General features: G+C 38.4%; 2 protein-coding genes across 5 annotated transcripts in view; both read left to right on the top strand.

Moving 5' to 3' along the window:
- The window catches only part of LOC116472686 (salivary acidic proline-rich phosphoprotein 1/2), a 113,297-nt gene extending 89,076 nt beyond the window's left edge, over positions 1 to 24,221 (top strand). For 2 of the 4 annotated variants that reach the window (XM_058442051.1, XM_032159634.2), the window contains 5 exons: positions 13,874 to 13,965; positions 21,113 to 21,234; positions 22,167 to 22,202; positions 22,559 to 22,977; positions 24,129 to 24,221. In XM_058442051.1, the coding sequence (XP_058298034.1) occupies positions 21,171 to 21,234; positions 22,167 to 22,202; positions 22,559 to 22,959 (501 nt within the window). In that variant the 5' untranslated portion in view covers positions 13,874 to 13,965; positions 21,113 to 21,170 and the 3' untranslated portion in view covers positions 22,960 to 22,977; positions 24,129 to 24,221. Of the gene's footprint in view, positions 1 to 8,538; positions 8,637 to 13,873; positions 13,966 to 21,112; positions 21,235 to 22,166; positions 22,203 to 22,558; positions 22,978 to 24,128 lie in introns of those variants that run through there. The other 2 variants (XM_058442052.1, XM_058442053.1) reach the window with 2 other exon arrangements.
- On the top strand, positions 4,869 to 5,780 carry TAS2R13 (taste 2 receptor member 13). The gene has a single exon (XM_032159632.1). It carries the CDS (start codon positions 4,869 to 4,871, stop codon positions 5,778 to 5,780), a length of 912 nt encoding a protein of 303 aa, XP_032015523.1.
- Positions 24,222 to 25,457: the final 1,236 nt, after the last annotated feature.

Genomic DNA, 25,457 nt, shown 5'->3' with positions numbered 1-25,457 from the left:
CTTACTTGTGAGATGTGTGAGGACAGCACACTGCTGGGCACACATAGATGACAGAAAGCTGCCCCGCAGCCTGCTCGGGCTATAGGAACTTTCCAAACTCTGTGGATCTCACTACATTTAGGCAAGCCTTGGTGCTGCACAACACAGGCAAGCTAATGATGAGAAATTTGCAGTCTTATACTGGTGAGTAATGCCCTCACTCTGAAGCAACATGTCATTTCCACAATATTTTATTGGCCAAAAATTTACATGATAATATACAACTTCAAGGGAGAGAGGGGACTCCTACAAGACTACATTTCTTATTCTACAAGGAATAAAATGTTAGCATACAGCTCTAGGTCCCATTTTAAGACCTCTATGCTATGTACAAGATATATATCTAAATCCTAATAACAAAGAGAAGTTAAAAGTAAAATTTAGAAAAATCACACCATAAAACACTAACAAAAATAAGCTAATGTAATCATTTTAATATATACTAAATAGATTTTTTTTTTTTGAGACGGAGTCTCGCTTTGTCGCCCACACTGGAGTGCAGTGGCGCGATCTTGGCTCACTGCAAGCTCCACCTCCCGGGTTCCTGCCATTCTCCTGCCTCTGCCTCCCAAGTAGCTGGGACTATGGGTGCCCGCCACCATGCCCGGCTAATTTTTTGTATTTTTAGTAGAGATGGGGTTTCACCATGTGTTAGCCAGGCTGGTCTCGATCTCCTGACCTCATGATCCGCCCGCCTTGGCCTCTCAAAGTGCTGGGATTTCAGGCGTGAGGCTAAATAGATTTTAAGGAAAAAGACATTAGAATAGATAATGTCACCTCATGTGAGTAGCGATTATATTTGCCATGAAGATACTACAATTCTAATGCTGTATGCACCCATCAGCATGGCATCAAAATATGTAAAGTAAAAGTTGACAGGACTTCTAAAAGACATAGATAAACCTATACTCATAGCAGGATAGTTTAACATTAAATCTCAAGAAATAATAGAATAAGAAGACAAAACTCAGAAAAGGTAAATAGGATTTAAATAATATGATTACAAATAGATCTAGTAGATGTGTGCAACACTGCACCCCAAAGCTACAGGATACACATTATTTTCAGCAAACACAAAGCATTTATCAAAATTGACCATATATGCATAACATAAATTTTAGCAGAGAAAATTTTATGTAAATGGAAACTTGAACATATATTTTAAAAATAGTCTATGGTGGAAGAAAAATCACAATAAATTTAGAAAATATTTAAAATTAAGTATAATAAAATATAGTAAAACCTTGTGAGAAATGCTTAAAAATTCTAAGAGGAAAACATATACCAGGAATATAACAGCAAACATACTCAACGGAAGTAAAAATAATTAAATAACAATATAAGAGATGAAATTAATGAAAGATAATACATCTGAAAAGATCAACCAAGACAGACTTGAATAGACTAACAAAATAGGCAAACTTCTGGTAAGATAAATCATGAAAAGAAAAGCAAATAATATGAAGAATTTAAAGGATATATTCTGTTGGTATTAAAAATTTAATAAGATGATATTATAATTAAAATTACATGAAAACATAAATAATTGAAACTGACAAATATCTAAAAAATCGTAACTGCCAAAACAAGACCAGAAGAAATAGGCGACAGAATGGTTCCAGATCAAGATCATAGAAATGTATGCTCATGTACTCAATAATAAGTTACATGTTAAAGAATGTTTGTAGCATCGTCATCATCATAGTCTCCAAACTCAAAATAAACCAACTTTGTGTTTCCACTAGACTAGATAAATTTTGAATTGTCATTCCATTAATACTATGCAGCAATTGAATAAACGATCTATCTCTATATGCAACATGATTAATTTAAAAAACATAATATTGATCAAAAATAGTTAAATTCAAAAATATTATGTGCAGTATTATTCCATTCATGTGCAATCCAAAACCAGGCAAAACCAAGCTAGTGCTTAGGGATACATATTCAAATTAAAATATACAAAGTTAAACAATAACGTGATTTGAATTGCAGATAGTTGTTACTTCTGGAATGAAGATAGGGGTTATGATTAGAAAGGAGCAAATAAGGTGTTATGGGGTTTACAAAGTTCTCTTTCTTGCCATGGGAGGTATTTAAATCAGCGTGCACTTTATACTATAGCATTTAAACTTTTAAATGTTCTATATGTGTTATATGTAACAATAATAGGCAGCAAAAATGAAAAAGAGAAAAGAAATTTCTAAACAAATGATATGAGGTTAGCTAAATCTTAATACCAAATTCTCATAGGCACAATATGAGAAATGAAAATTAAATGTCAATATTCATCATAAGCATAGATGCAAATATCCTAACACAACATTGGCAAACTGCATCCATCAGTGACTTAAAAAATACTTTACATACTCAAACCTTTCATTGTTTCCTCTTCCTGCCCTTTGCCTCATTTTCCTTTTCAGTTCAGACTGCTGAAAAGCTTTTCTGTGATGCTCCCTAGCATCTATTCTCTTTCTCTTATAGAGGTGAGAGACTACATCTCTTTGATTAAATTCATATTTGTAAATGTTTTCTCTTATGGAAACACACCAGGAAAATGCAGCTCAGAACCGCAAGCCTGCTATCCATTCTCTATGTCTTTGTCATGTGTTATGTCACAAGTTCTAAAAAACTATGGTATTTTTTCTTATACCAGCAAGCACAGTACCATCCCTCAGGCCTATTTGTACAGATTTGGGGTATTATCAAGTTGTGACCAGCATCCCCAAACCCTTTTCTCTAGATAGGTGGGAAGACCACCCTAAAATGAAAAAGTATAAAAGATCTCTTCAGGTCTAGGTCAAGAATGCAAATGGAAGACCACATGCCACATAGCTAGATATTTAAAGGTCATAAATATACAAAGCTAACAAACTGTTAAAGGAGATATTTTCTATTCTATCTTGACAAATATACCATTATAACAACAAAATAGAAAATATCTACCTATTTTAAGTTATAATTGAAACTTGTAAATCATTAAAGATGATGCAATTATTTTGTACATTTTTTAGTACTCTGTAGATCACCCAATAAAGATTGCATGAGTAATAAAATATAAGCATTCATAATTCACAAATTATATGTTTATTAAATAAAAATAGCTTTGTACTCATCCAGCTAAATGGCTACTTATTATCCTATAATCAAGATAACAAAGTGTTTTATTTACATTAATTTTGAATTAGACAATCTTTCTTGAGTCTCCACGTTTTCAGAATTTTGGTAATTCACTTTTTTTTGGTAGTTTTTGAAAGAGTGGGGTGGGGTGAGGAAACTTGACTCTTCACAATGAGCACATTAGTCCCCCCTTATCTGCAGTTTCAGTTACCCAAGGTCAACCACAGTCTAAAAATAGGTGTGTACAGTACAGTAAGGTATCTTGAGAGAGTGAGAGACACCACACTATACATTTAAACACATTTTTTACTTTTTATTTTTTTAATTTTTATGGATTTTAGAGACAGGGTCTCCCTGTGTTGCCCAGGCTGATCTCAAACTTTTAGGCTCCAGCGGTCCTCCCGCCTCAACCTCCCAAAGTGCTAGGATTACAGGGATGAGCCACAACCCCTGGCAACTTTTATTATAGTATATTGTTTTAATTGTTCTATTTTATAATTAGTTATTTTTGTCATCTTCTACTGTGCTTGATTTATAAATTAAACTTTATCATAGGTAGGTGAATACAGGAAAAAAATATATTGTATATAGAGTTTGGTACTATCTGCTGTTTTAGGCATCCACTGGAGGTCTTGGGACATATGCCTCATGGATAAGGGGAACTAGTGTATGTTTCTTGGCTTGGTTATCAGTTTTGCAAGTTATGATGTGATACAGTACTGCTTTCTTTGGTAGCTGTTGCTGATTTTGTAAAATTTGTTTTTTTATCACTTTTAAGTTTAAAAAAGAAATATGAAGGGAAAAGTGGATAAAATGTGAAGGCATTTGGTGCCTATGGAGGGATGGTGGTGAGCACTGCCAAGTAGTGATGAGGCAGGGAATGAGAAAGATGGATGCTTTGTAAACGAGTTTCTCTTTAGTCACAGTATTGACCAGATTCAGCTTTAGCTCCACAAGAAATTGAGCACTCTTTTGAAATAGCATAGGTCTGTCTTTGCGTATTTTATAAATCTTCATTGGCTATGCTATTAGCCATAAAAGCTTCATTTAGCTACATATTCTATGAATCAGATTTTATAATATTTGTACCTCAGAACTCGAGCTGGTTGAATCTAATTTTCTACACTCAGACAAGGCAAAAAAGTACAAAACAATGAAAGAGAATATATCTTTATTTGCATGGTTGCAAATGTGAGTTTAACTTTGCTTCATAATCATCTATGAAATATTTCTGCCCATGGTGAAGACATAAATATCTTAGCTAGGGCTCAGCAGAGAAATTGAAGAAAAATAAAGATATCACCAGAACAGTTATGTGAAGATCGATCAGCAAACTTTAGAGATTTCTACTTTGATGTTGAGCCAACAATGAAAGAAGGAGCAGAAAAAGGAGAAGGAAGAAGAACTCCACTGGACACTCAAGGATATGAATAGCATTTTAGATCAGTGAATAACCAGCAGTGACATTAGACATTGAACTTTCTCTGCAGAGAAATTGAAGAAAAATAAAGATATCACCAGAACAGCTATGTGAATATCGATCAGCAAACTTTACAGATTTCTACTTTGACGTTGAGCCAACAATGAAAGAAGGAGCAGAAAAAGGAGGAGGAAGAAGAACTCCACTGGACACTCAAGGATATGAATAACATTTTAGATCAGTGAATAACCAGCAGTGACATTAGACATTGAACTTTCTCTGTTCTGACATGGAAAGTGCCCTGCCGAGTATCCTCACTCTTGTAATAATTGCAGAATTCATAATTGGGAATTTGAGCAATGGATTTATAGTACTGATAAACTGCATTGACTGGGTCAGTAAAAGAGAGCTGTCCTCAGTTGATAAAATCCTCATTATCTTGGCAATCTCCAGAATTGGGCTAATCTGGGAAATATTAGTAAGTTGGTTTTTAGCTCTGCATTCTCTAGCCATATTTGTGTCTGGAACAGGATTAAGAATTATGATTTTTAGCTGGATAGTTTCTAATCACTTCAGTCTCTGGCTTGCTACAATCCTCAGCATCTTTCATTTGCTCAAAATAGCGAGTTTCTCTAGCCCTGCTTTTCTCTATTTGAAGTGGAGAGTAAACAAAGTGATTCTGATGATACTGCTAGGAACCTTGGTCTTCTTATTTTTAAATCTGATACAAATAAACATACATATAAAAGACTGGCTGGACCGATATGAAAGAAACACAACTTGGAATTTCAGTAGGAGTGACTTTGCAACATTTTCAGTGTCGGTCAAATTCACTATGACTATGTTCAGTCTAACACCATTTACTGTGGCCCTCATCTCTTTTCTCCTGTTAATTTTCTCCCTGCAGAAACATCTCCAGAAAATGCAACTCAATTACAAAGGACACAGAGACCCCAGGACCAAGGTCCATACAAATGCCTTGAAAATTGTGATCTCATTCCTTTTACTCTATGCTAGTTTCTTTCTATGTATTCTCATATCATGGATTTCTGAGCTGCATCAGAACACAGTGATCTACATGCTTTGTGAGACGATTGGAGTCTTCTATCCTTCAAGTCACTCCTTTCTTCTGATTCTAGGAAACTCTAAGTTAAGACAGGCCTTTCTTTTGGTGGCAGCTAAGGTATGGGCTAAACGATGAGAAACTCACAATTTCATAAGCCATTCAGACCACAGATTATTGAATATTGCAGACAGAAACAGGAGTCTACAAAGAGTTTAAAAGATATTTTATGCTTCCCCTGGTTTCTTTTATTGTGAAGGTCACTGTAAATTTTTTAAATTCTTCTCTATAATAGCATCTTACCTAAGAATATTATGTATTTATGACATGTATTTCTACATTATTAGGAATTTGAAACTTATTTGAGGAAATTATTGGCAGATTCTGTTGTAAATTAAAAACATATACTACAGCATACTTAGATGTTAATTGTAAATCTACAATCTTTTGTTTGGCAATGGCTCTTCAATTCTAAATCATTCATTGGGATGGGTGATTTAGGTAATTATTTTATTATCTCAAGTACTCCTATTTAAATGGCGAATTACAGATAACTAGAACAGTTATTTGGAATAGAATTAGGGAAGTTTGGACTTGCCACTATTACTATACTGATGGGTTGAGAGAATTGAGAGGGTTAAAAAGTTTAATATGAGTAACTGCCACATAAAAAGATAAGGGTTTTTTAGTAATTGTATGTATGTGAACATACATATTTTACATTATGCCTTTTAAAGTAAATATTATTGAGGTATAATTTATATATAATAAAATGCAACATGTTAGTCCACATTTTGGTTAGAGTTTTGACAATGTATACACTTGTATGACCACAATGTTAGTGCCCTTTGCAGTTTACCCTCTCCTCTCCAGCCCTTTTTTCCAAGCAGCTACTTATCTGCTTTTGGTAACAATAAGAGAGTTCGTTGATTTCTAGAATTTTATGCATCTATATATCTATATATCTATAGATATAGATATATAGATGCCATATATATACACACACACACACACACACACACACACACAGTTATAGACTGTGTATTGTTATATGTGAGGCTTCTTTAACTCAGCATAATGTTTTTGAAGTTCTATTTTGTTGTGTTAACCAGTAGTTTGTTCCTGAGCAGTATTCCTGAGCAGTGTTGGATATACCACATTAAAAAATTTCTCTTTCCTGTTAATGAATATTTGAATGGTTTTCAATTATTGGCCATAATAAATAAAACTGGTATCAACATTCATGTATGTCTCTTCTTCTGGATATACAACTTCCTCACTCTTGAGTAATACCTATGAGTAAAAATGTCAAATCATATGATAAGTGTATGTTTAACTTAAAAAAAAAAAAACTGCCAGAGTTCTATAGAGTGGTTGCACCATTTCATATTATTGCCAGCAATATACGAGTGTTTCAAGTTATTTCACATTCTGGCCAACAGTTGGTAGGTACTCTGTTTTGTTTTATTTTGGCCATTCTAGTCAGAATGTAATGGCATCTCATCATAGTTTTAATTCACATTTTCCTAATGGCTAGTGAGGCTGCACATTTTTTCATCTGCTTTGGGTCATTCATAAAACCTCTTTTTATGAAATGTTTGTTTAAACCTTTTGCCAGCTATTTAGCTTGATTCATTGCTTTCTGTTTTTATTATTGAGTTGTAAATGTTCTTTATATAGTCTCTGTATTAGTCCATTTTCATGCTGCTGATAAAGACATACTCAAGACTGGGTACCTTATAAAGAAAAAGAGGTTTAATTGACTCACAGTGCCACATGGCTGGAAAGGCCTCACAATAATGGCAGAGGTGAAAGTCACGTCTTACATGGTGGCAGTCAAGAGAGAATGAGAACCAAACGAAAGGGGAAACCCCTTATAAAAATATCAAGTTTCATGAGACTTATTCACTACCATGAGAACAGTATGGGAGAAACCACCCCCATGATTCAATTATCTCCAAGAGTCCCTCCCATAACACATGGGAATTATGGGAGCTACAATTCAAGATGAGATTTGGGTAGGGACACAGCCAGACCATATCAGTCTGAATGTAAGTTCTTTATCAGACATATGTTTTATAAGTATTTTCTGCCAGCCAGAGGCTTGTCATTTCATTTTCTTTACAGTGTCTTTCAAAGAGAGGATATTAAAAACTTTTAATGAAGTTCAATAATCAACTATTTTCCTATAAGAAAATTATTTTTAACTTTTTTTGCTTTCAAAATTCAAAGATATTTTATGGATCAGTTGGAATAAATATTTGCAATAAGGCACAGTTATCCTTGAGTATAATGACAGAAAGCCTGATTTCATTTTATCTGCTGTCAGAACGGGTTCTTTGGTGATACCACATGCATTTTTAGTAACCTGTTTCAATAGTACTATCTACTTGAGCATTCTCATTTTCTCTCTTTTATTTTCTTTTTAGAAAGGACCTCCCAAATGGGTTTGCTTAAAAATTAGGTAAGTGAGAGGAGTGGTATAATCATTTTTATCATTAATTTCTCTGAACTCTCTTGTAGTTTACTTACCCAATGGCATCTTTCAATATCTGTCAGTATTTTCACCTCTGCACTCATATGGTCTCCACAAAAAACACTATAATAGTTAAGGACTGAGTCTGGAGTCAGAGGTACAATTCTCAATTCTATCACTTAGTAGTGTTAGTTAAAATTGTGTAGTTCCCATTTATAAGTGAAACATGCAGTATTTGGTTTTCTGTTTCTGCATTAATTCACTCAGGACAATGGCCTTTAGCTGCATCCATGTTGCTGCAAAGGACGTGATTTCATTTTTTTTAATGGCTACATAGTATTCCATGGTCTATATATACCACACTTTTTTGGTCTAATCCATTTTTTTTTTTTTGAGACAGAATCTTACTCTGCTTCTCAGGCTGAAGGGCAGTGACATGATCTCAGCTCACTGCTGCCTCCACCTCCCAGGTTCAAGCAATTCTTCTGCCCCAGCCTCCCAAGTAGCTGGGATTACAGGTGGGTGCCAGGACTCCCAGCTAATTTTTGTATTTTTAGTAGAGACAGAGTTTCGCCATGTTGGCCAGGCTGGTCTTGAACTGATGACCACAGGTGATCTGCCCACCTTGACCTCCCAAAGTGCTGGGATTACAGGCATGAGCCACTGTGCCTGGCCTGTAATCCATTGTTGATGGGCATGTAGGTTGATTCCATGCCTTTGCTACTGTGAATAGTGTTCCAATGAAATTGTGAGAGTACATGTGTCTTTCTGGTAGAATGATTTATTTTCTTGTGAACAGAGTGAGAGGGCAACAGAGTGAGACTCTGTCCTCCCCTCCCACAAAAAAAAGGATTAGACCAAAAAAGTGTGGCGTACATACACCATACTGAGTAATGGGATGACTAGGTTGAATGGTAGTTTGTTTTAAGTTCTTTGAGAAATCTCCAAACTGCTTTCTACAGTGGCTGAGGTAATTTGCATGCCCACCAACAGGATACAAGTGTTCCCATTGCTCCACAGCTTCACTAGCATCTGTTTTGTTTTTTTGTTTTTTTGTTTTTTTTTTTAACTTTTTGATAGTAGCCATTCTGACTGGTGTGAGATGGTACCTCTTTGTGGTTTTGACTTGCATGTCTCTAATGATTAGTGATGTTGAGCCTTTTAAAATATTTGTTGGCTGCTTGTATGTCTTCTTTTGAAAAGTGCCTGTTCATGTCTTTTGCTCATTTTTAAAGGGGTTATTTGTTTTCTGCTTGTTCAATTGTTTCAGTTCCTTATAGATTTGGGATATTAGACCCTTGTTGCATGCATAGTTTGCAAATCTTACATTCTATAGGTTGTCTGTTTACTCAGTTGATAGTTTATACAATGTGTGCAGAAGTTCTTCAGTTTAATTAGGTCCCACTTGTCAATTTTTGTTTTTTGTTGCAATTGCTTTTTGGAACTTAGCCATAAATTCTTTCACAAGGCCAATGTTTAGAATGGTGTTTCCTAAGTTTTCTTCCAGGATTATTGTAGTGTAAAGTCTTACATTTAAATTTTTGACCCATCCTGAGTTGATTTTTGTATATGGTGAAAGGTAAAGGTTCAGTTTAATTCTTTTGCTTATGGCTAGCTAGATATCCCAGCACCATTTACTGAATAGGGAGTCCTTTCCCCATTGTTCATTTTTGTCAATTTTGTCAAACATCAGATGGCTGTAGTTGTGTGTCTTTATTTCTGGGTTCTCTATTCTGTTCCATTGGTCTATGTGTCTGTTTTTATAACATTACAATGCTGTTTTGGTTACTGTAGATTTCTAGCATAGTTTGAAGTCAGGTAATGTGATTCCTTTGGCTTTTTTCTTTTTGCTTAGGATTGCTTTTGCTATTTGGGCTCTTTTTTTGGTTTTATATGAATTTTAAAATAGTTTTCTTTCTAGCTCTGTACAAAATGACATTGGTAGCTTGATAGGAATAGAGTTGAATCTGTAAATTGCTTTGGGCAGTACAACCATTTTAACAATATTGATTCTTCCTATCCATGAGCATGGAATGCTTTTCCATTTGTTTGTGTCATCTGTGATTTCTTTCAGCAGTGTTTCACAGTTCTCTTTCACCTCCTTGGTTAGCTGTAGTCCTAGTTGTTGTTTTTTTTTTTTTTTTTTTTTTTTGAGGCTATTGTAAATGGGATTGCATTCTTGATTTGGCTCTCAGCTTGAAGATTTTTAGTGCATAGAAATGCTACTGATTTTTGAGCATTGATTTGTATCCTGAAACTTTACAGAAGTCCTTTATCTGTGCCAGGAGCCTTTTGGCAGAGTCTTCAGGGTTTTCTATGTATGGATTCACATCAGCAAAGAGATATAGTTTGACTATGGCTTTTTTTTTTCTATTTGGATGCCTTTTTTTTTTCTTGCCTGATTGTCCTGGCTAGGACTTTCAATACTATGTTGAATAGGAGTGATGGGAGTGGGGACCCTTTTCTTGTTCTAGTTCTCAAGGGGAATGATTTCAGTTTTTGCATGTTCAGTGTAATGTTAGCTGTAGTTTTCTCATAGATGGCTCTTATTATTTTGAGGTATGTTCCTTCAATGCTTAATTATTTGAGAGTTTTTTCAAGAGTCCAGAATTTCCTTGTTAGTTTTCTGCCTCAATGATCTGTCTAATCTTCTCAGTGGGGTGTTGAAGTCCCCCAATATTATTGAGTGGGTATCTAAATCTTTTTATAGGTCTGAAAGTACTTGTTTTATGAATCTGGGTGCTCCAATGCTGAGTGCATGTATATTTGGGGCAGTTAAGTCTTCTTGTTGAATTGAACCCTTTATTATTATGTAGTGCCTTTCTTTGTGATTTTTTTTTACTGTTGTTGGTTTAAAATCTATTTTATCTTATATAGGAATAGTGATTCTTTCTTTTTTTTCTTTTCTATTTGTGTTACAGATCCTTTTACAACCCTTTACTTTGAGCCTAACAGTAGCATTACATGTGAGATGGGTCTCTTGAAGACAGCAGACAGAGGCTTTTGTTTTTTATTCAATTTGCCACTCTGTGACTTTTAAGTGAGGGTATTTAGACTATTTACATTCAAGGCTAATATTGCTATGTGAGGTTTTGATTCTATTGTGAAGTTGTTACCGGGGTGTTTTGTAGTTTCTATTGTGTGGTTTCTTTATAGGGTCTTGGGCTATGTGCTCAGGTGTGCTATTTTGGTAGCAGATTTTCATGTTTAGAACTCCCTTAAGGATCTCTTGTAAGACTGGCCCAGTGGTAATAAATTCCTTTACCCCTTGCTTGTCTATAAAAGATTTTATTTCTCCTTCAGTTATAAATGTTAGTTTGATGGAATATACAATTATTGGTTGGAAAATTGTCTTTCCTCTAAGAATGCTGAAAGTAGACCTCCAATCTCTCCTGGCATGTAAGGTTTCTGCTGAGCTATATACTTGGCCTTATGGGGTTCCCTTTGTATGTGATCTGATCTTTTTCTCTAGCTGCCTTTAAGATTTTTTTCTTTAGTGTAGACCTTGGATAGTCTGGTGACTATACGCTTTGGTGATGTTCATTTCCTATAGCATCAGTCAGGTGTCCTCTTGATTTCTTGTATCTGTATGTCTACCTCTCTAGCAAGATTAGGGAAATTGTCTTAAATTATTTCCTCAAATATGTTTTCCAGGTTATTAACTATTTCTCCTTCTTTCTCAGGAATGCCAGCAGTTTATGAGTTTGGTTGCTTCACATAATCCCATATTGCTCTAAGACCATATTCATATTTTTAAATTCTTTTTGTTTTTTTTTTCTGGGTTAGTTCAAAAGACCAGTTTTCAAGGTCTGAAACTCTTCTGCTTGGTCCAGTCTATGAGATAAAGCTTTCAATTGTACTTTATAATTCCTTAAGTAAGTTTCTCAATTCCAGAAACTCTGATTGATTTCTCTGTAAGATGTTTATTTCTTCCTTCATTTCCTGGATTGCTTTATAAATTTCTCTGTGTTCATTTTCAGCCTTGTCTTGCATCTCATTGAGCTTCCTTACAAGCTATACTTTGAATTTTTTATCTGTCATACCTAAGCTTTTGTTTTGGTTAGGGACCATTGCTGGAGAGGTAGTGTGCTCCTTTGATGGTGTTGATTTCATTACATTCACCTTTTTTATGGTGGTAGAATTCTTGTTCTGTTTCCTCCTCCTCTGCAATACTGGCACTTCTAATTTTTGTAATTATTTTCATAAGGTAGGATTTTTTTCTTCATTTCCCTATAATATTATTGTTCTTTTTTTCTTTCCCTTTCCATTCCCCTCCCTCCTTAGGAGGTGTGACTTTAAAGAACTCTGGGTAGGGTCTTTTGCCCAGCTTCTATAGCCCTATGCACTTATGGGTTGCAGGTTTTATATTAGACTGTGCGGTTCAACCTGCAAGCCAGTAGATGGCACTTATAGGTAAAAGCCAGTTGTGGACAATGTGATGGTTATATATTTGATCCTTGTTTACTGGAAGAAACTCTCTGTTGCTGCAGATAATGGGCTGACTCATGGAGTACACAGTGGTGTGAATTCCCTGCTCAGCCTTGGGAGTTATGGGGTGCAAGGTGGGTGGGGCCAGACAAGGCAGGTCCACCTATAGGTCTTCCAATGGCAGACATAAGCACCAACACTGAGGGAAATCTACCAAGTGACCAGAGTTCTGTCTAGGGATGGAGCTAGGTAACCCCCTTGGCTCCAAGTTCTTTGCACAGGGATATTGGAGAGGTTGGCCTAAACTCTTAATCCAGGAGAGTGGGGACTCTGAATGCCTGGAAATCTGCCTGTTTGTGGAGCAGAACCCACCCCCACCAACCAAGATTTCTGCACAGGGTAGATGGGGTGACTCAGGCTGCTTAATCAGGCAGGCAAGTGCTCTGAATGCTTGGATATTTGCCTGGGCATAAAACAGAGAGGGTCAGCCCTGTACCTGGATCTCTGCACAGGAAGGGTGAGGCAGCACAGGTTGCCAGTCTGTGTGAGCAGGTGCTTTGAATGCTTGGGTATGCAGCAGAGAGGACCTCCCTGCATCAAAATATCTGCACAGGAAGGGTAGGGGAGGGTAGGCTGCTGAGCCAGATGAATGGGTGCTTCAGATGTCTAGAGTTCTGCCTGGATGTGGAGCAGAGAGGGCCCCACTGCACCATGACCTACGTCAAGGAAGGTTAGGTGGTTCAGGGTGCTGAACCATGCTAGAAAGTGCTCCAAAATCCTGAGATCTGCCTAGGCATGAAGCAGAGAGGGCCTCCCTGTTCCAGGATATCTGCACAGGAAGGATGGAGCAGATGAAACTGCTGAACTAGGTGAATGAGTGATCCAAATGCCCAGATTTCTGCCTAGAGGTAGAGTGGAGGAGACTCTGCTGCACCACAATCACAGGGGAGCAGGGTGGGGTACCCAGCAATGACACACACAGACTAGTTCCAGGTAGCTAAGCTGCCTGGTTGCAAGTCTCATCACATAGGATAAACTGGCTGTAGCAACTCCCCTCCTGACCCAGGCCTGTGATGGGGGAGAGCACAATTTCAGTGTTTGTTGATAAGGTTTTTTTTCCCCACAATTCTGGCTATGGAGGTGCCCACTCTGCTCTAGAGCAGGTGCTCCAATATCTGGCCTAAGACTAAAATGCCTGCACAGCTACGCTGCCGAGCCACTGAAGACTGATTGACTTTGTATGCACCTGAATTAAAAATGGTACCCTGTTCTCAGTCCTGGGTGTGAGAAAAGGCCTGAAACTTTTCCCAATGTCTTTCCCTTACAGTGTCTCTAAGCCTCTCTCCAAGTTATCTCCAGGGCTTTGGAGAAACAACGTACTCTTCCTCAGTCTGGGTTCCTCAGATCCCCAGTGGAAAGGTGAGTCACAGAGGGAGACTCTCTGCCTCTCTCACCTACTGGAGCTTCACTCACTTTTATAACTGGATGCCATCATGGGGGCTGTTTGCCCTTGTTCCCCTCCCTGAGATCTGTGTTCTTACGATTCTGGTAGATTCCCACTTTCCTTCTTGAAATAAAGCTCACAGAGTTAACCTTTATGAGAGTTTGTTGAAAAATTTGTGTAGAGGGGTATTTTTTTCTTCTTAAATATGTGATGAAAGTAAACATTCAAGTCATCCCTTGCTTTGTGTGAAAGTTTTAAATTAAGAAATCAATTTTTAAAAATAGACACTAAGATTTTCTACTTCTTTGTATGCCTGATTCAGTAATTTCTTTCAAAGAATTTGTCCATTTTATCTAATTTAATTCACTGAAATAATTTTATAAATATTATTCTCCAATTTCTTGGTCTGTTTGTGTTGCTATAAAGGAATACCTGAAGCTGAGTAATTTACAAATAAAAGAGGTTTATTTAGCTCATGGTTCTGCAGGCTGTACAAGAAGCATGGCATTAGCATCTGCTTAGTTTCTGCTGAGAGCTTTTGTGCTGGGTCAAACCACGGTGGGGAAGGTCAAAGTAGAAGCGGGCACATGTGAAGACAGAATAAACCAAAGGTGCATCCTGGCTTTATAACAATTCACTCTCATGAAAAACAACTCATTCCCCCAGAACAAATTCAGTCTTGTGAGAGTGAGAACTCACTCACTACATTGAAAATGGTACTAAGCCATTCATGAGGGATCCAACCCTATGACTCAAACACTTCTCACTAAGCTCAACCTCCCAACACCACTACTCTGGGGATCAAATCTCAATATGAGTTCTGATGGGGACAAACCAACCATGTACAAACCATAGCATTCTAACTTGGTCCCTTGAAAACTCATGTCCTTCTCACATAAAAAAAATGTAATCATTCCATCCCAACAATAGTCCTCCAATTCTTACCATGTTGCAGCATCAATTCAAATGTCTGAAGTCCAAAGTCTCATTTGAGACTCAAGTCAATTTCTTTCCAGTGTGAGCCTGTGAAATAAAAAACAATTTATTTCCTTCCAAGATACAGTTGTTGTACAGGCATCAGGTAGACATTCTCATTCCAAAAGGGAGAAATCAGCCACAAGAGAGAGGCAGCAGGCACCACACAAGTACAAAACACAGCAGGGCAGGCGTTAAATATTAAAGTTTTAAAATAATCTCTTTTGACTGTATGTGCTGCCTTCTGGGCACAGTGATGTGAAGAGTAGGCTACAAGGCCTTGGGCATCCTCACATCCATGGCTTGGCTGGGCCAAGGCCACATGGCTGCCCTCATGCCTCTTCCTTCTGTGACTTCACTCTTAGTGGTCTCACTCTCTCATCTCTGCAACAGTCACACTGCTTCCTTGTTCTTCCTCAGACACACTAGGTACATCCAATGTTAGCACACTGATAATGCTGTTCCCTGTGTCTGGAATGTACTTTACCCAGACAAAACATGGATAATTTCTTTACCTACTTTAGGTCTTGGTTCAGACATCGCCTTCTCAATGAGACCTTCCCTAATCACCTTATTTAAAATTTCAACCCTTCTTCTGACACACTTTCTATTTCCCCTCTCTACTTCTTATAAACTATATTTTATATCTGTATGATATATATTTTATTAGTTATCTGTTTAGAGTTCGTCTTTTCAGAATGTCAACTTATTAAGGGCATTTAAAAATAGTTGTATTTAATGCTGCATGCCACCTCCTAGAGGGCTGGAACAAAGAAGATATTCAATAAGACAAATAAAATAACCCTTTTTCAGCATACAATATTTTCCTGAATTTCCCTTTGTTTATTTCAGTTTCAGTTTTGTTTGCATTTCATATTTGCCTACCACAATTAACCTTTCCTTTAGTCATGGAGTTCTCTGTGAATTTACCTAGGATGTATCTTTTGGTGGGCTGTCCAACTCATTCATTTCTTTGAATCCTCTTAGGCCTATATTATATCTCCATTGTTTCTGAATGTCACTAAATTTTGGACTAGCTACTTTGGGAGGGAAATGCAGCAGTTGAATTACACAAAGAATGTGACTAACTGGCCTTTCCTGGTTTGATCTCATTAGAATTAAGATTAAGTTCAGCTCAACATACGAAAAAATTATAGAAAATATATACAAGTTCCTCTCACACTGAGGAAAATAAAGATGCTATGGATACCTTTATTTGGGATAGAAGAGAAAAAGAGACATGGAAATTTGAAATAACAAAATATTGATACCATTCATATGCGAAATAATTCTATTCTGATGCTCTATTGCTACATAATAAAATCACCCAGAAACTTCATGGTGTAAAATAACAGCCATTTTATTGTACTTGTTGATAGGGTTTGAATTTCTGTCCTCGCCCAAATCTCATATTGAATTGTAACCCCTAATGTTGGAGGTGGGGCCTGGTGGGAGGTGATTGGATTATGGGGGGCAGTTTCTAATGGTTTAACACCATCCCCCTTGGCCGTGTTGTGGCAATAGTGAGTGAGTGAGTTATCACAAAATTTGGTTGTTTGAAAGTGTATGGGACCTCCCCCCTCTTTCTCTTCCTCCTGCTCCAACCATGTGAAGATGTATCTGATTCCCCATTGCCTCCGCCATCATTATACATTTCCTGAGGCCTCCCCAGATACAGATGCTGCCATGCTTCCTGTACAGCCTGTGAAGCCATGAGCCAATTAAACCTCTTTTCTTTATAAATCACCCAGTTTCAGGTGTTTCTTTACAGCAATGCAAGAATAGACTAATTCACTTAAAGATTCTGTAGGTTAGGGTTTTGTTCAAGGCATAGCAGGGATGGCTTCTTTTTGTTCCAGAATGTCTAAGCCTTTGGCCAGAATGTTATGAACAACGGGGAGCAATTCAAGTGACTAGGGGCTGAACTTATCTAAGGTGGAGCTGATAAATACATAGAAATGTCAATGATAGGCAATGATAGAAATATCCCCTATGTATGTTGGCTATAAAATAGTCGATAGTCACATGTGGCTAGTGAGCATTTGAAATATGGTTAGTAATACTGAGGCTCTGTACTTTTAATCTTATTTAATTTTTATTAATGTGAATTTAAAAAGCTATGTGTGACATGTGGCTAGTATCTACCATATCAGATAGGTCAAATATAGTTTTCTTGGCTCATAGGTTTAGTACCTGGGGTAAAAGGACTTAAAAGCTGGGCTCATGTGGGACAATGAGCCAGAGGGCCTGGACATGGCCTCTGCATGTGGTTTGGACTTGTGACCTCAGAGTAGTTGGACTACTTACATGTGGCTTAGGACTCCAAGAGTAAATGTTGCAGTGATTAAGAAAAAACCACATGGCTTTTTATGATTTAGCTTCAGAATTATTATAGCACTTTTACTAGTTGAATTAGTCACAAACCATTCTAGATTTAAGGAGAGAGTACACAGACTCCTAAGATTTCAATAGAAGAAGTGCCAAAGTATGTATTGTATGTTTTAAAACTTGCATACTCTCTCTCTCTTTTTTTTTTTGAGACAGATCTCACTCTGTCACCCAGGCTGGAGTGCAGTAGTGTGATCTCGGGTCACTGCAACCTCTGCCTCCTGGGTTCAAGTGATTCCTCTGCCTCAGCCTCCCAAGTAACTGGGATTACAGGAGCACACCACCATGCTCGGCTAATTGGAATGTTGCTGGGCGCGGTGGCTCACGTCTGTAATCCCAGCACTTTGGGAGGCCAAGGTGGGCAAATCACCTGAGGTCAGAAGTTCGAGACCAGCCTGGCCAACATGGCAAAACCCCATCTCTACTAAAAATACAAAATTTAGTTGGGCATGGCAGTGGGCGCCTGTAATCCCAGCTACTCGGGAGGCTGAGGCAGGAGAATTGCTTGAACCCGGGAGGTGGAAGTTGCAGTGAGCTGAGATCATGCCACTGCACCCCAGCCTGGGAGACAGAGCAAGACGCCATCTCAAAAAAAAAAGAAATATGCTAAATTAATTGCGAAATATATATATTTATGGACCATTAACATCAAATTAAAAAATATAGAAGACCGCCATAATAGTGTCACCAAAATTTTTAGACAAGTCAAAGCAAGTTGAAGTCTTAGAGACTACTGTGTTTATTTGCTAACTGTATTATCAGAATGCTTAATTGATGCAATTAATACAATAATTCTGCCAATTCGTAACACTGCCAGACCACAGCGACTCAATGAAACTCACTGACTCTCAGAGAGGTTTATCCCCTCTGCCAATGTTCATCTTTCCTGGCAAACCATCTTTAGTGTTCCAGGCAAACTAGAGCATGGTGAAGTTGAAGAAGATTCTACTTTCTGTTCCATTCAGAGAGCTTCCTGGTTTTCAAAAAAGAGTGAGGCATGTAGGTGTGAAAGAGCTGAGGCATGAAATTTGGATCTTATCACAAGTGCAGAAGAAAAAACAGGAGAGATTTGAAGCACAAAAATGTGATATGACCTAATTTCTACTTTTAAATGATCAATCTGATTGTTGTGAGGGAACTGATATGGGATGAGCTGGGGGAAGAACATTACCAAGACCAGCTGGAGGCTGGTAAAGTCCTCCAGGAGAGAGCATCATGGCTGAACAATCACCTTCTAGTAAAGATCAGGCAAGTGGTCATATTCGGGATGTACTTTGAAAACGGAGGCAATTAGATCGGCTAATGCGTAAGTTCCTGGAGGGAGTGAGGATTTTTGAACCACTAGGTAAACACCTGTCAGTGACCGAGAAAATGTTGAGATGTGTTATGAGAGATGAATCCTAAAGTTTCATATGTTGAAGACTGGCCCTTCAGGGCCTCAGAATATGAACATCTATAGTAGAAGGCAAGTGTGGTGCTGAGGGCTGCCACCCACCTCTAGGTACCCAAGCTCCTGCAGCAGTCCTGCTTCTCCCTTTCACCCACCCTCACTCACAGACAGTGCCCCTTTCAGCTCTTCCATTACCTCTGTTTTTGAAGTGTCTAGTGAGAGCGTAGCTGATATTTACTCTTTCCTGATATACTAGTCTCTCTCTGATTGCTGACATTGGAGGTTAGGGAACAGGCCTGAGCTGAGTGACCTTTGGGAGCATTTCTTATTCTTTTCCTATACTCTGCTGCCAAGGAGAAACCTGTCTTGTACCAGGCCTGCAGCTTCCTCAGTCGCCCACGTCATCAGGCAATATGTGCCTGGCACTCCTCTTTGTTCCTTTTCTCTGACCTTCCTTTTTGACATGATGGTTGACCTGAAGTCACCTAGGCAGGACTGCTCATCTCCAGGTCCTATGGGAAACAGTATCTGGTAAAACCAGAGACAATAATCTCCATAACGCATTGGGAGCTGCTGGACTCAAGCAACTACTCTGTGCCTAAGATACAACTCATAAAGCCAGCTAGAACTGATCTACTTCCCGCAGGGCCAGAGAAGAATTGCCAATTAAGAATGCATTCCCCCTGAAATAGGTCTATATTTATTTCAGGGAAAATACCAGTCAGCCTGGGTCCCTCACAAGAACAGTGTTGTCTCTAGCAAAATCTAATCTACTAGGAAGCCTTCTTGTATTATTATCTGCAAATTTTCAGAAGAGCCAGACCAGACCCTCGTATGTCCAGCACAGGATCCACTCATGCACACCTGTCTAGGGCCTTGTCTTTATGATTTTCTGTCACCTGGCCTCTCAGCCATGCCTCCAACCAAGCTATCCTCAAATAAAGACTAGCCATGCACAAAAAGTGAAAAATTACACAAGACCTACTCAAGGTCTGAAACGGAAAGTGCAGCTAGTGATACTGTCTAGTATATTTTATGAATTGATGAACAGGGAATTTCTAGGTATCATGGAGCAATCAGCAGCTGAGGAGAGAGCTACCAAACCAGGACCCTGAGAGGGCTTTTTGGAAACTTAATTTTTTATTGTCAAATTATACAGACAAAAATGAAAGTAAAGGTAGTGAGGAGTACCACACACCATTACTTAGAAGGATAAATAAAGGACATCTTGTGGGGAGAAAAAAAAAATATAGGAAGAAAAGTAAACATGGCAAGGTAGACCCAGAATACAAAATATCAACAAATAAGTGCGAGAAAAAGAATGAGAAAGAATGAGTCTTAGAATATTACAGATAAAAATCCTCTGTGAGAAAGAACACTGATGAAACAGGTGACATAATTACTGAGTAAAAAACAGAAGACCAATCAATCAAGGCAATTGAGGCTTGGATAGGCATTACAAATTATCTTAGTTGAATGTATAATTGTGGCCATTTAATTATCAGTGATGACAATTACAATATTTATTAGAAGAAATAAAGTAGAGGATGAATTCTATAGAATATATTGGAGAAAGTGGAGGTCTTAGCTATATGACATCATGTGGCTCACTTAGGGAACCATATACTCAGTTCGTTCAGGTCTAGAAATTCCTTGGTGGTTTCTGTGTTCAGTTTTGCTTTAATAAACCCTAAAGATATTTTTAAAATGCAAATATTTTAGCTTGCCTTTGTTGTACAGCACCAAGGCTTGCCTGAGTGTAGTGAGATTCACAGAAGTTTGGACAATTCTTGTAGCCTGAGCAGGCTGTGAGCACCTTTCTCTCATATATGTGTGCCTGGGAGTGTGCTGTCCTCACACATCTCACAGATAAGCAAGACCATCTCTGTTACATGAGAAATTTAGCTAAATGTGAAAATATCCACACACACACATCATGAGAGATGGAAATAGGCTGTAAAAGGAGTCAGAGATATTGACCATCTTCACTGTTAGCTGTAGGATTGCTGCCCACCCCCCGACACACCCACACAAACTCACATACACACAAATGAAAAGCACAGTGGAAAGCAGAATAGCAGTCTTTCCAAACAGATTGAAAAACAAATGACCTCTAAAGTTCAATCCTGACACTGTACTGATTGCTTGAACACAGTTCCGTCCAAACATTTATCCAAGTCATAGTTGTACCTTTTAGAAATTAGATGCAAACAACATCCTACCCAACCCTTCCTGCTGGGCTAGAGTCCTAAAAGAAATGAGGGATACACTTGACCTGAAGTAAGCAAAGCAGAACCCAGCCTCTGAAGTGAGGAGGCCCACCTCGTAGGGAGCTCAAATGCGCCATTGTCCTGCTTGTCTTTATAAAGGGAGCTGCCACATTTCCCCCAGCACAAAGTTGGGAGTGACACCAGAGCCTCCTGCAAGATGCTTCTGATTCTGCTGTCAGTGGCCCTGCTGGCCTTCAGCTCAGCTCAGGACTCAAGTGAAGGTAAGACGGATTGGCGGAAGATATTATGACTCTGATTGGGGTTTACAGGCAAACGCTATAGAGGAGGAAAGTGGAGGGAAGAGAGGAGGATGAGAAAACAGATGGGACTGCAGAGTTCTCATGCCAAGGATCAGAAGACCTATTGTGCCTTCATTCCTCATCAAGGTCTCATAGTTTATTTGTTGCACAAATAGAATCCGATAAAGAATTTGTACTAGGGGTGTGAGAGGGTGAGATTTGCATTATATAGAGACATGGGACTGCTGTGAAGGACGTGGAGAATGCAAGACAGATTCAGGGAAGTGCAGCTGTGAAGATGCTGTACTGATCTCAGTAGACAGGGATGATGGTGGCTCTGCTGTACAGTGGATGAGCATCGATGAAGAAGATAAACATATGTCAGAGCTACTGCCGAGGCAGAGAATTGGGTAAACACTTGTCTCTGTCTACACAGAGTTAGAGAATAACCAGAGTGAAACATTGTCATTTTTCTCTCTCCTGAATGTAGTATTTCAATGTGCTGGGAATGGCATGTGTAAGATTATATCGAAGTGGCTATGTCTGGTGGCTCCTGTTGAGAAAGCTTGCAAACATAAGCAACATATTTACAGATGAAAGAGGGCAGAAGAATCCCCAAATATGTCATTGAAATACTCAGAGCAGTTTAACTAAATAAGCACTAAGCCTTGGGGAATCATAAGAGGACACACAGGGGCCCTTCTATGCTGAGTTCCTGGTTGATGCTCAGTGTAGTAACAACCCTGCTTCCCCCTTACATCTTCCTCCGCTTCCAGTAGCATCAGACAGTGGCTGATGAGGTCACCAAGGGGATGCATAGGGTGTGATCAGAGGGGCCTTTTCCTCTTGGAACACTATGAGCCCTGAAAGATTCATGAAGTAACTTTTCCCATCATCCTGTACTTCTTTTCTAGATGTCAGTCAGGAAGACGTTCCCTTCGTAATATCAGGTAAATCCCAATAAATTCTCAGTAAACTGTCTCCATTTTTTCCTGAAGGATTGATCAGTTCTCCAGTGTCTTCTTATCATCATTTTCTTGTCAGAAATTGGCTAATACCAGTGCCCCAGAGATATAAGCAGTTTTCTCTCAACCTTGATTCTGGGGACCATGAGTAAAGAAATTTGATTTTTCATCACCTTATGTGGATTAAGAGGAGTTCTAATCAGGAAGCCTTGGGAAGGAGGAAGGTTGAGAGTTGAGAGGCAGGTCAGTGAGAGAGGGGCTGTGTGGTGAAGACAGAGAGTTACGAAGCCAGGAGGGTTTTCCAGCACTGAGCTCAGCTCTTCTTGTTTCAACTCACACAGATGGAGGACACTCTGAGCAGTTCCTAGATGACGAGCATCAGGGACCACCTTTGGGAGGACAGCAATCTCAACCCTCTGCTGGTGATGGGAACGAGGATGATGGCCCTCAGCAGGGACCACCCCAACAAGGAGGCCAGCACCAACAAGGTCCACCACCTCCTCAGGGAAAGCCACAAGGACCACCCCAACACGGAGGCCATCCCCATCCTCCTCACGGAAGGCCACAAGGACCACCCCCACAGGGAGGCCATCCCCGTCCTCCTCACGGAAGGCCACAAGGACCACCCCCACAGGGAGGCCATCAGCACCATCATCCCCCACCTCCTCATGGAAAACCCCAAGGACCACCTCCCCAAGGGGGCCGCCCACAAGGACCTCCACAGGGGCAGCCTCCCCAGTAATCTAGGATTCAATAACAGGTACGATTCCAGTTTATTATCCATCAAAGGCTCCAACTGCTACAGTTCTCCAACTTCATTGTGCCAATGAATCCTCTGAAAACCTGTTAATATTGCCTTGTACTGGAACACATTTCTAAAAACTGTTATTCAGATATTCTTATATAGGGTATCAAGACCCTGTGTTTTACAGAAGCTCTTGAAGGCAATTCTGATTTTGAAAATCACTATCTTCGAATTACATGTCTTAAATAGAGTTGACAATGAGGACATAGAACCATGTTCCCCCTTTGGCTCTCTGTTTTTTTTCCTCAAACTGAGACTCCCATTTAACGTTTTCACCTGAACATGCTTTGCGCAGTCCTGCCTCATGTCAGGCTTTCAGGTCCAGTATTCCTGCTAAGTGGTCCTTGAACTTTCAGTTGTTTAATGGTATCTCATTTTTAATATACTTACATTTAAAGTCATACATGCTTAAGCTAACAAAAACTAATCTCACTGAACTGAAATGTACAGAGCTAAATAGTAAGAGCCTAACTCATCTTTCCTCCCTTCTATCTTCTCTAAACCCCCACCTTTTACTCTTTGGAATCTCCTTTTTGAAATATTTATTGCTACATAAATATATACAATGCTTTTATTACAACCACTTATACCATACTGTATATTCAGATTTGTGTCTTACTCATTGGAAAAATTTATTGTTTAGAAAACTTTCTCATGAGTTCATTTAGATCTCTTCAGTGTTTATTGGTTAATTTGTTTTTACAATTGTATACTATTCTATTGTTTGGTTGTTCCATAATCTATTTAACCAATCCCTGTCACTGGACATTGAGGCTGGATTCACATTCTCACTATTATAGTGAGATGTTGCAGTGCCCATCTTTGTAAAAATAGCTCTTACATAACCAACAGCAACAAAGCATGAACAACTTAACAATAATTGTTTCTCTTTCTCATCTAAGCAACACTTTAAATCACATTACATGCAATGGCTTAAAGAGTGAACAAAGAAAATATTACTAAGGAGAAGGGGGCTGTAGAAGGGATAGAGGGCAAGAGTAGGGGCTTGCATCTCCATCACTGCAGTAACCCCTAGTGAGGGATTAGACATTTCCTGCCATGTCAAGTGTTGTCTATAATCTTCCTTGTTTGCTTGTCTTTTTCAGGAAGTGAATAAGAAGATAACAGTGTTTCAAATGCCATGAAACATGGCCGTCATGCTCTAACTTCAGTATACCAATAAAACAATCAGCTTGCAATTTCTGATGGTGGTGTCTCTTTCTGAGTGTTTGGGACTCTAGAATCTGAGACCCATGTTCACATTGTAAGAACCTCCAGGACCCCTTCTCCTTGATGTTTCCAGCAAGCTTCTCTCCTCCTTATTAAGTCATCCGCCTGGGGAAGGAGTTCCACTGTTTCTTTCCTTCTCTGTCTTCTATAGCTCGAATTTAAATTGTACAATTATTTTCAGGTCATTTCCTGATATTCTAGTCAACTTATGAATGTAAGCGAAACAATATCAATGAAAGAAAATCCCAGAAGCTGAGAGAAATTTTAACAAGTTCGAAAGTAACCGATTTTGTTTTCTAGGGAAATGACTATGGTTCTATGCCTCTATTCCCCAGAAGTCACTAGACCTATTTTCCCCTATTTTATCACTGATCAGTTCTGTCCCTGCCTATGAGTCTTACTATTCTTAAGAAAACCTAAATGGATTTCATCAGAGGCAGCATGACTTGAATGGGCAAAGAATTTGGAATCTCTCAGATTGCAGTTTAAGAACTCTGTCTTGCTAACTCTGGACTCATAGGAAGCTACTTATGTCTCAGAGCTTAAGTTTCCTCTTCTAAATTTTTGAATAATCAAAATGGCTCCCCTAAAGGATGAAGACTAAGTAGATCACATACATGAAAAACTAGTGGATATGTCATGTCTACTTCACAAAAATGATTTTAGGAAAGAACAGCAGACATGAAATTGTGAGGAATTAAATGCTCCCAAGTTAAAAATCTTAAGATTTCTTTGTCAAAAAATCTAAGTACAATAGTCTCTGATATTTTTTTTCTAGGCTTTCAAACAAAATAGGAACACATTGAGTATTCATATATTTTTTAGCATTTTCTTTCTTATCAGGTCCGTAAAATTCTAATTAGTTTTTTAAAAAAAAAATAGTATCTGCCTATGGAAATTTAATTATGACAATCAGAAATGCAGGCTTTTGAAATCTAAGAGCTTATGAATGTGTTAGTTAATATAGTGAAATATTGCCTGCATAATGTCAATTTTTTATGTGTATCACCCAAATTAAAATATCTAGAATGAGAAAACAGAGAAGCAATCTAATTTATAACAGACAGAAAGTCTAGTTCTTAAGCAAAAATAAAAGATACATACATCTTATAATTTCATTTCAAAAAGCAGAAAACAATGCAAACTTCAGAAATGAGAGGGAGAAATTAATCATAGAGGTGTAAAATTTTGAAATAAATCAGATA

This window comes from Hylobates moloch, unplaced genomic scaffold (assembly GCF_009828535.3).
Source record: "Hylobates moloch isolate HMO894 unplaced genomic scaffold, HMol_V3 SCAFFOLD_8, whole genome shotgun sequence".
In the NCBI taxonomy this organism is placed as follows: Eukaryota; Metazoa; Chordata; class Mammalia; order Primates; family Hylobatidae; genus Hylobates; species Hylobates moloch.
This window is presented reverse-complemented; position numbering and strand designations above follow the sequence as displayed.

What these genes read in the sequence shown, in the direction of transcription:
- TAS2R13 (XM_032159632.1), top strand. Translation starts at nt 4,869, where the DNA reads ATGGAAAGTGCCCTGCCGAGTATCCTCACTCTTGTAATAATTGCAGAA.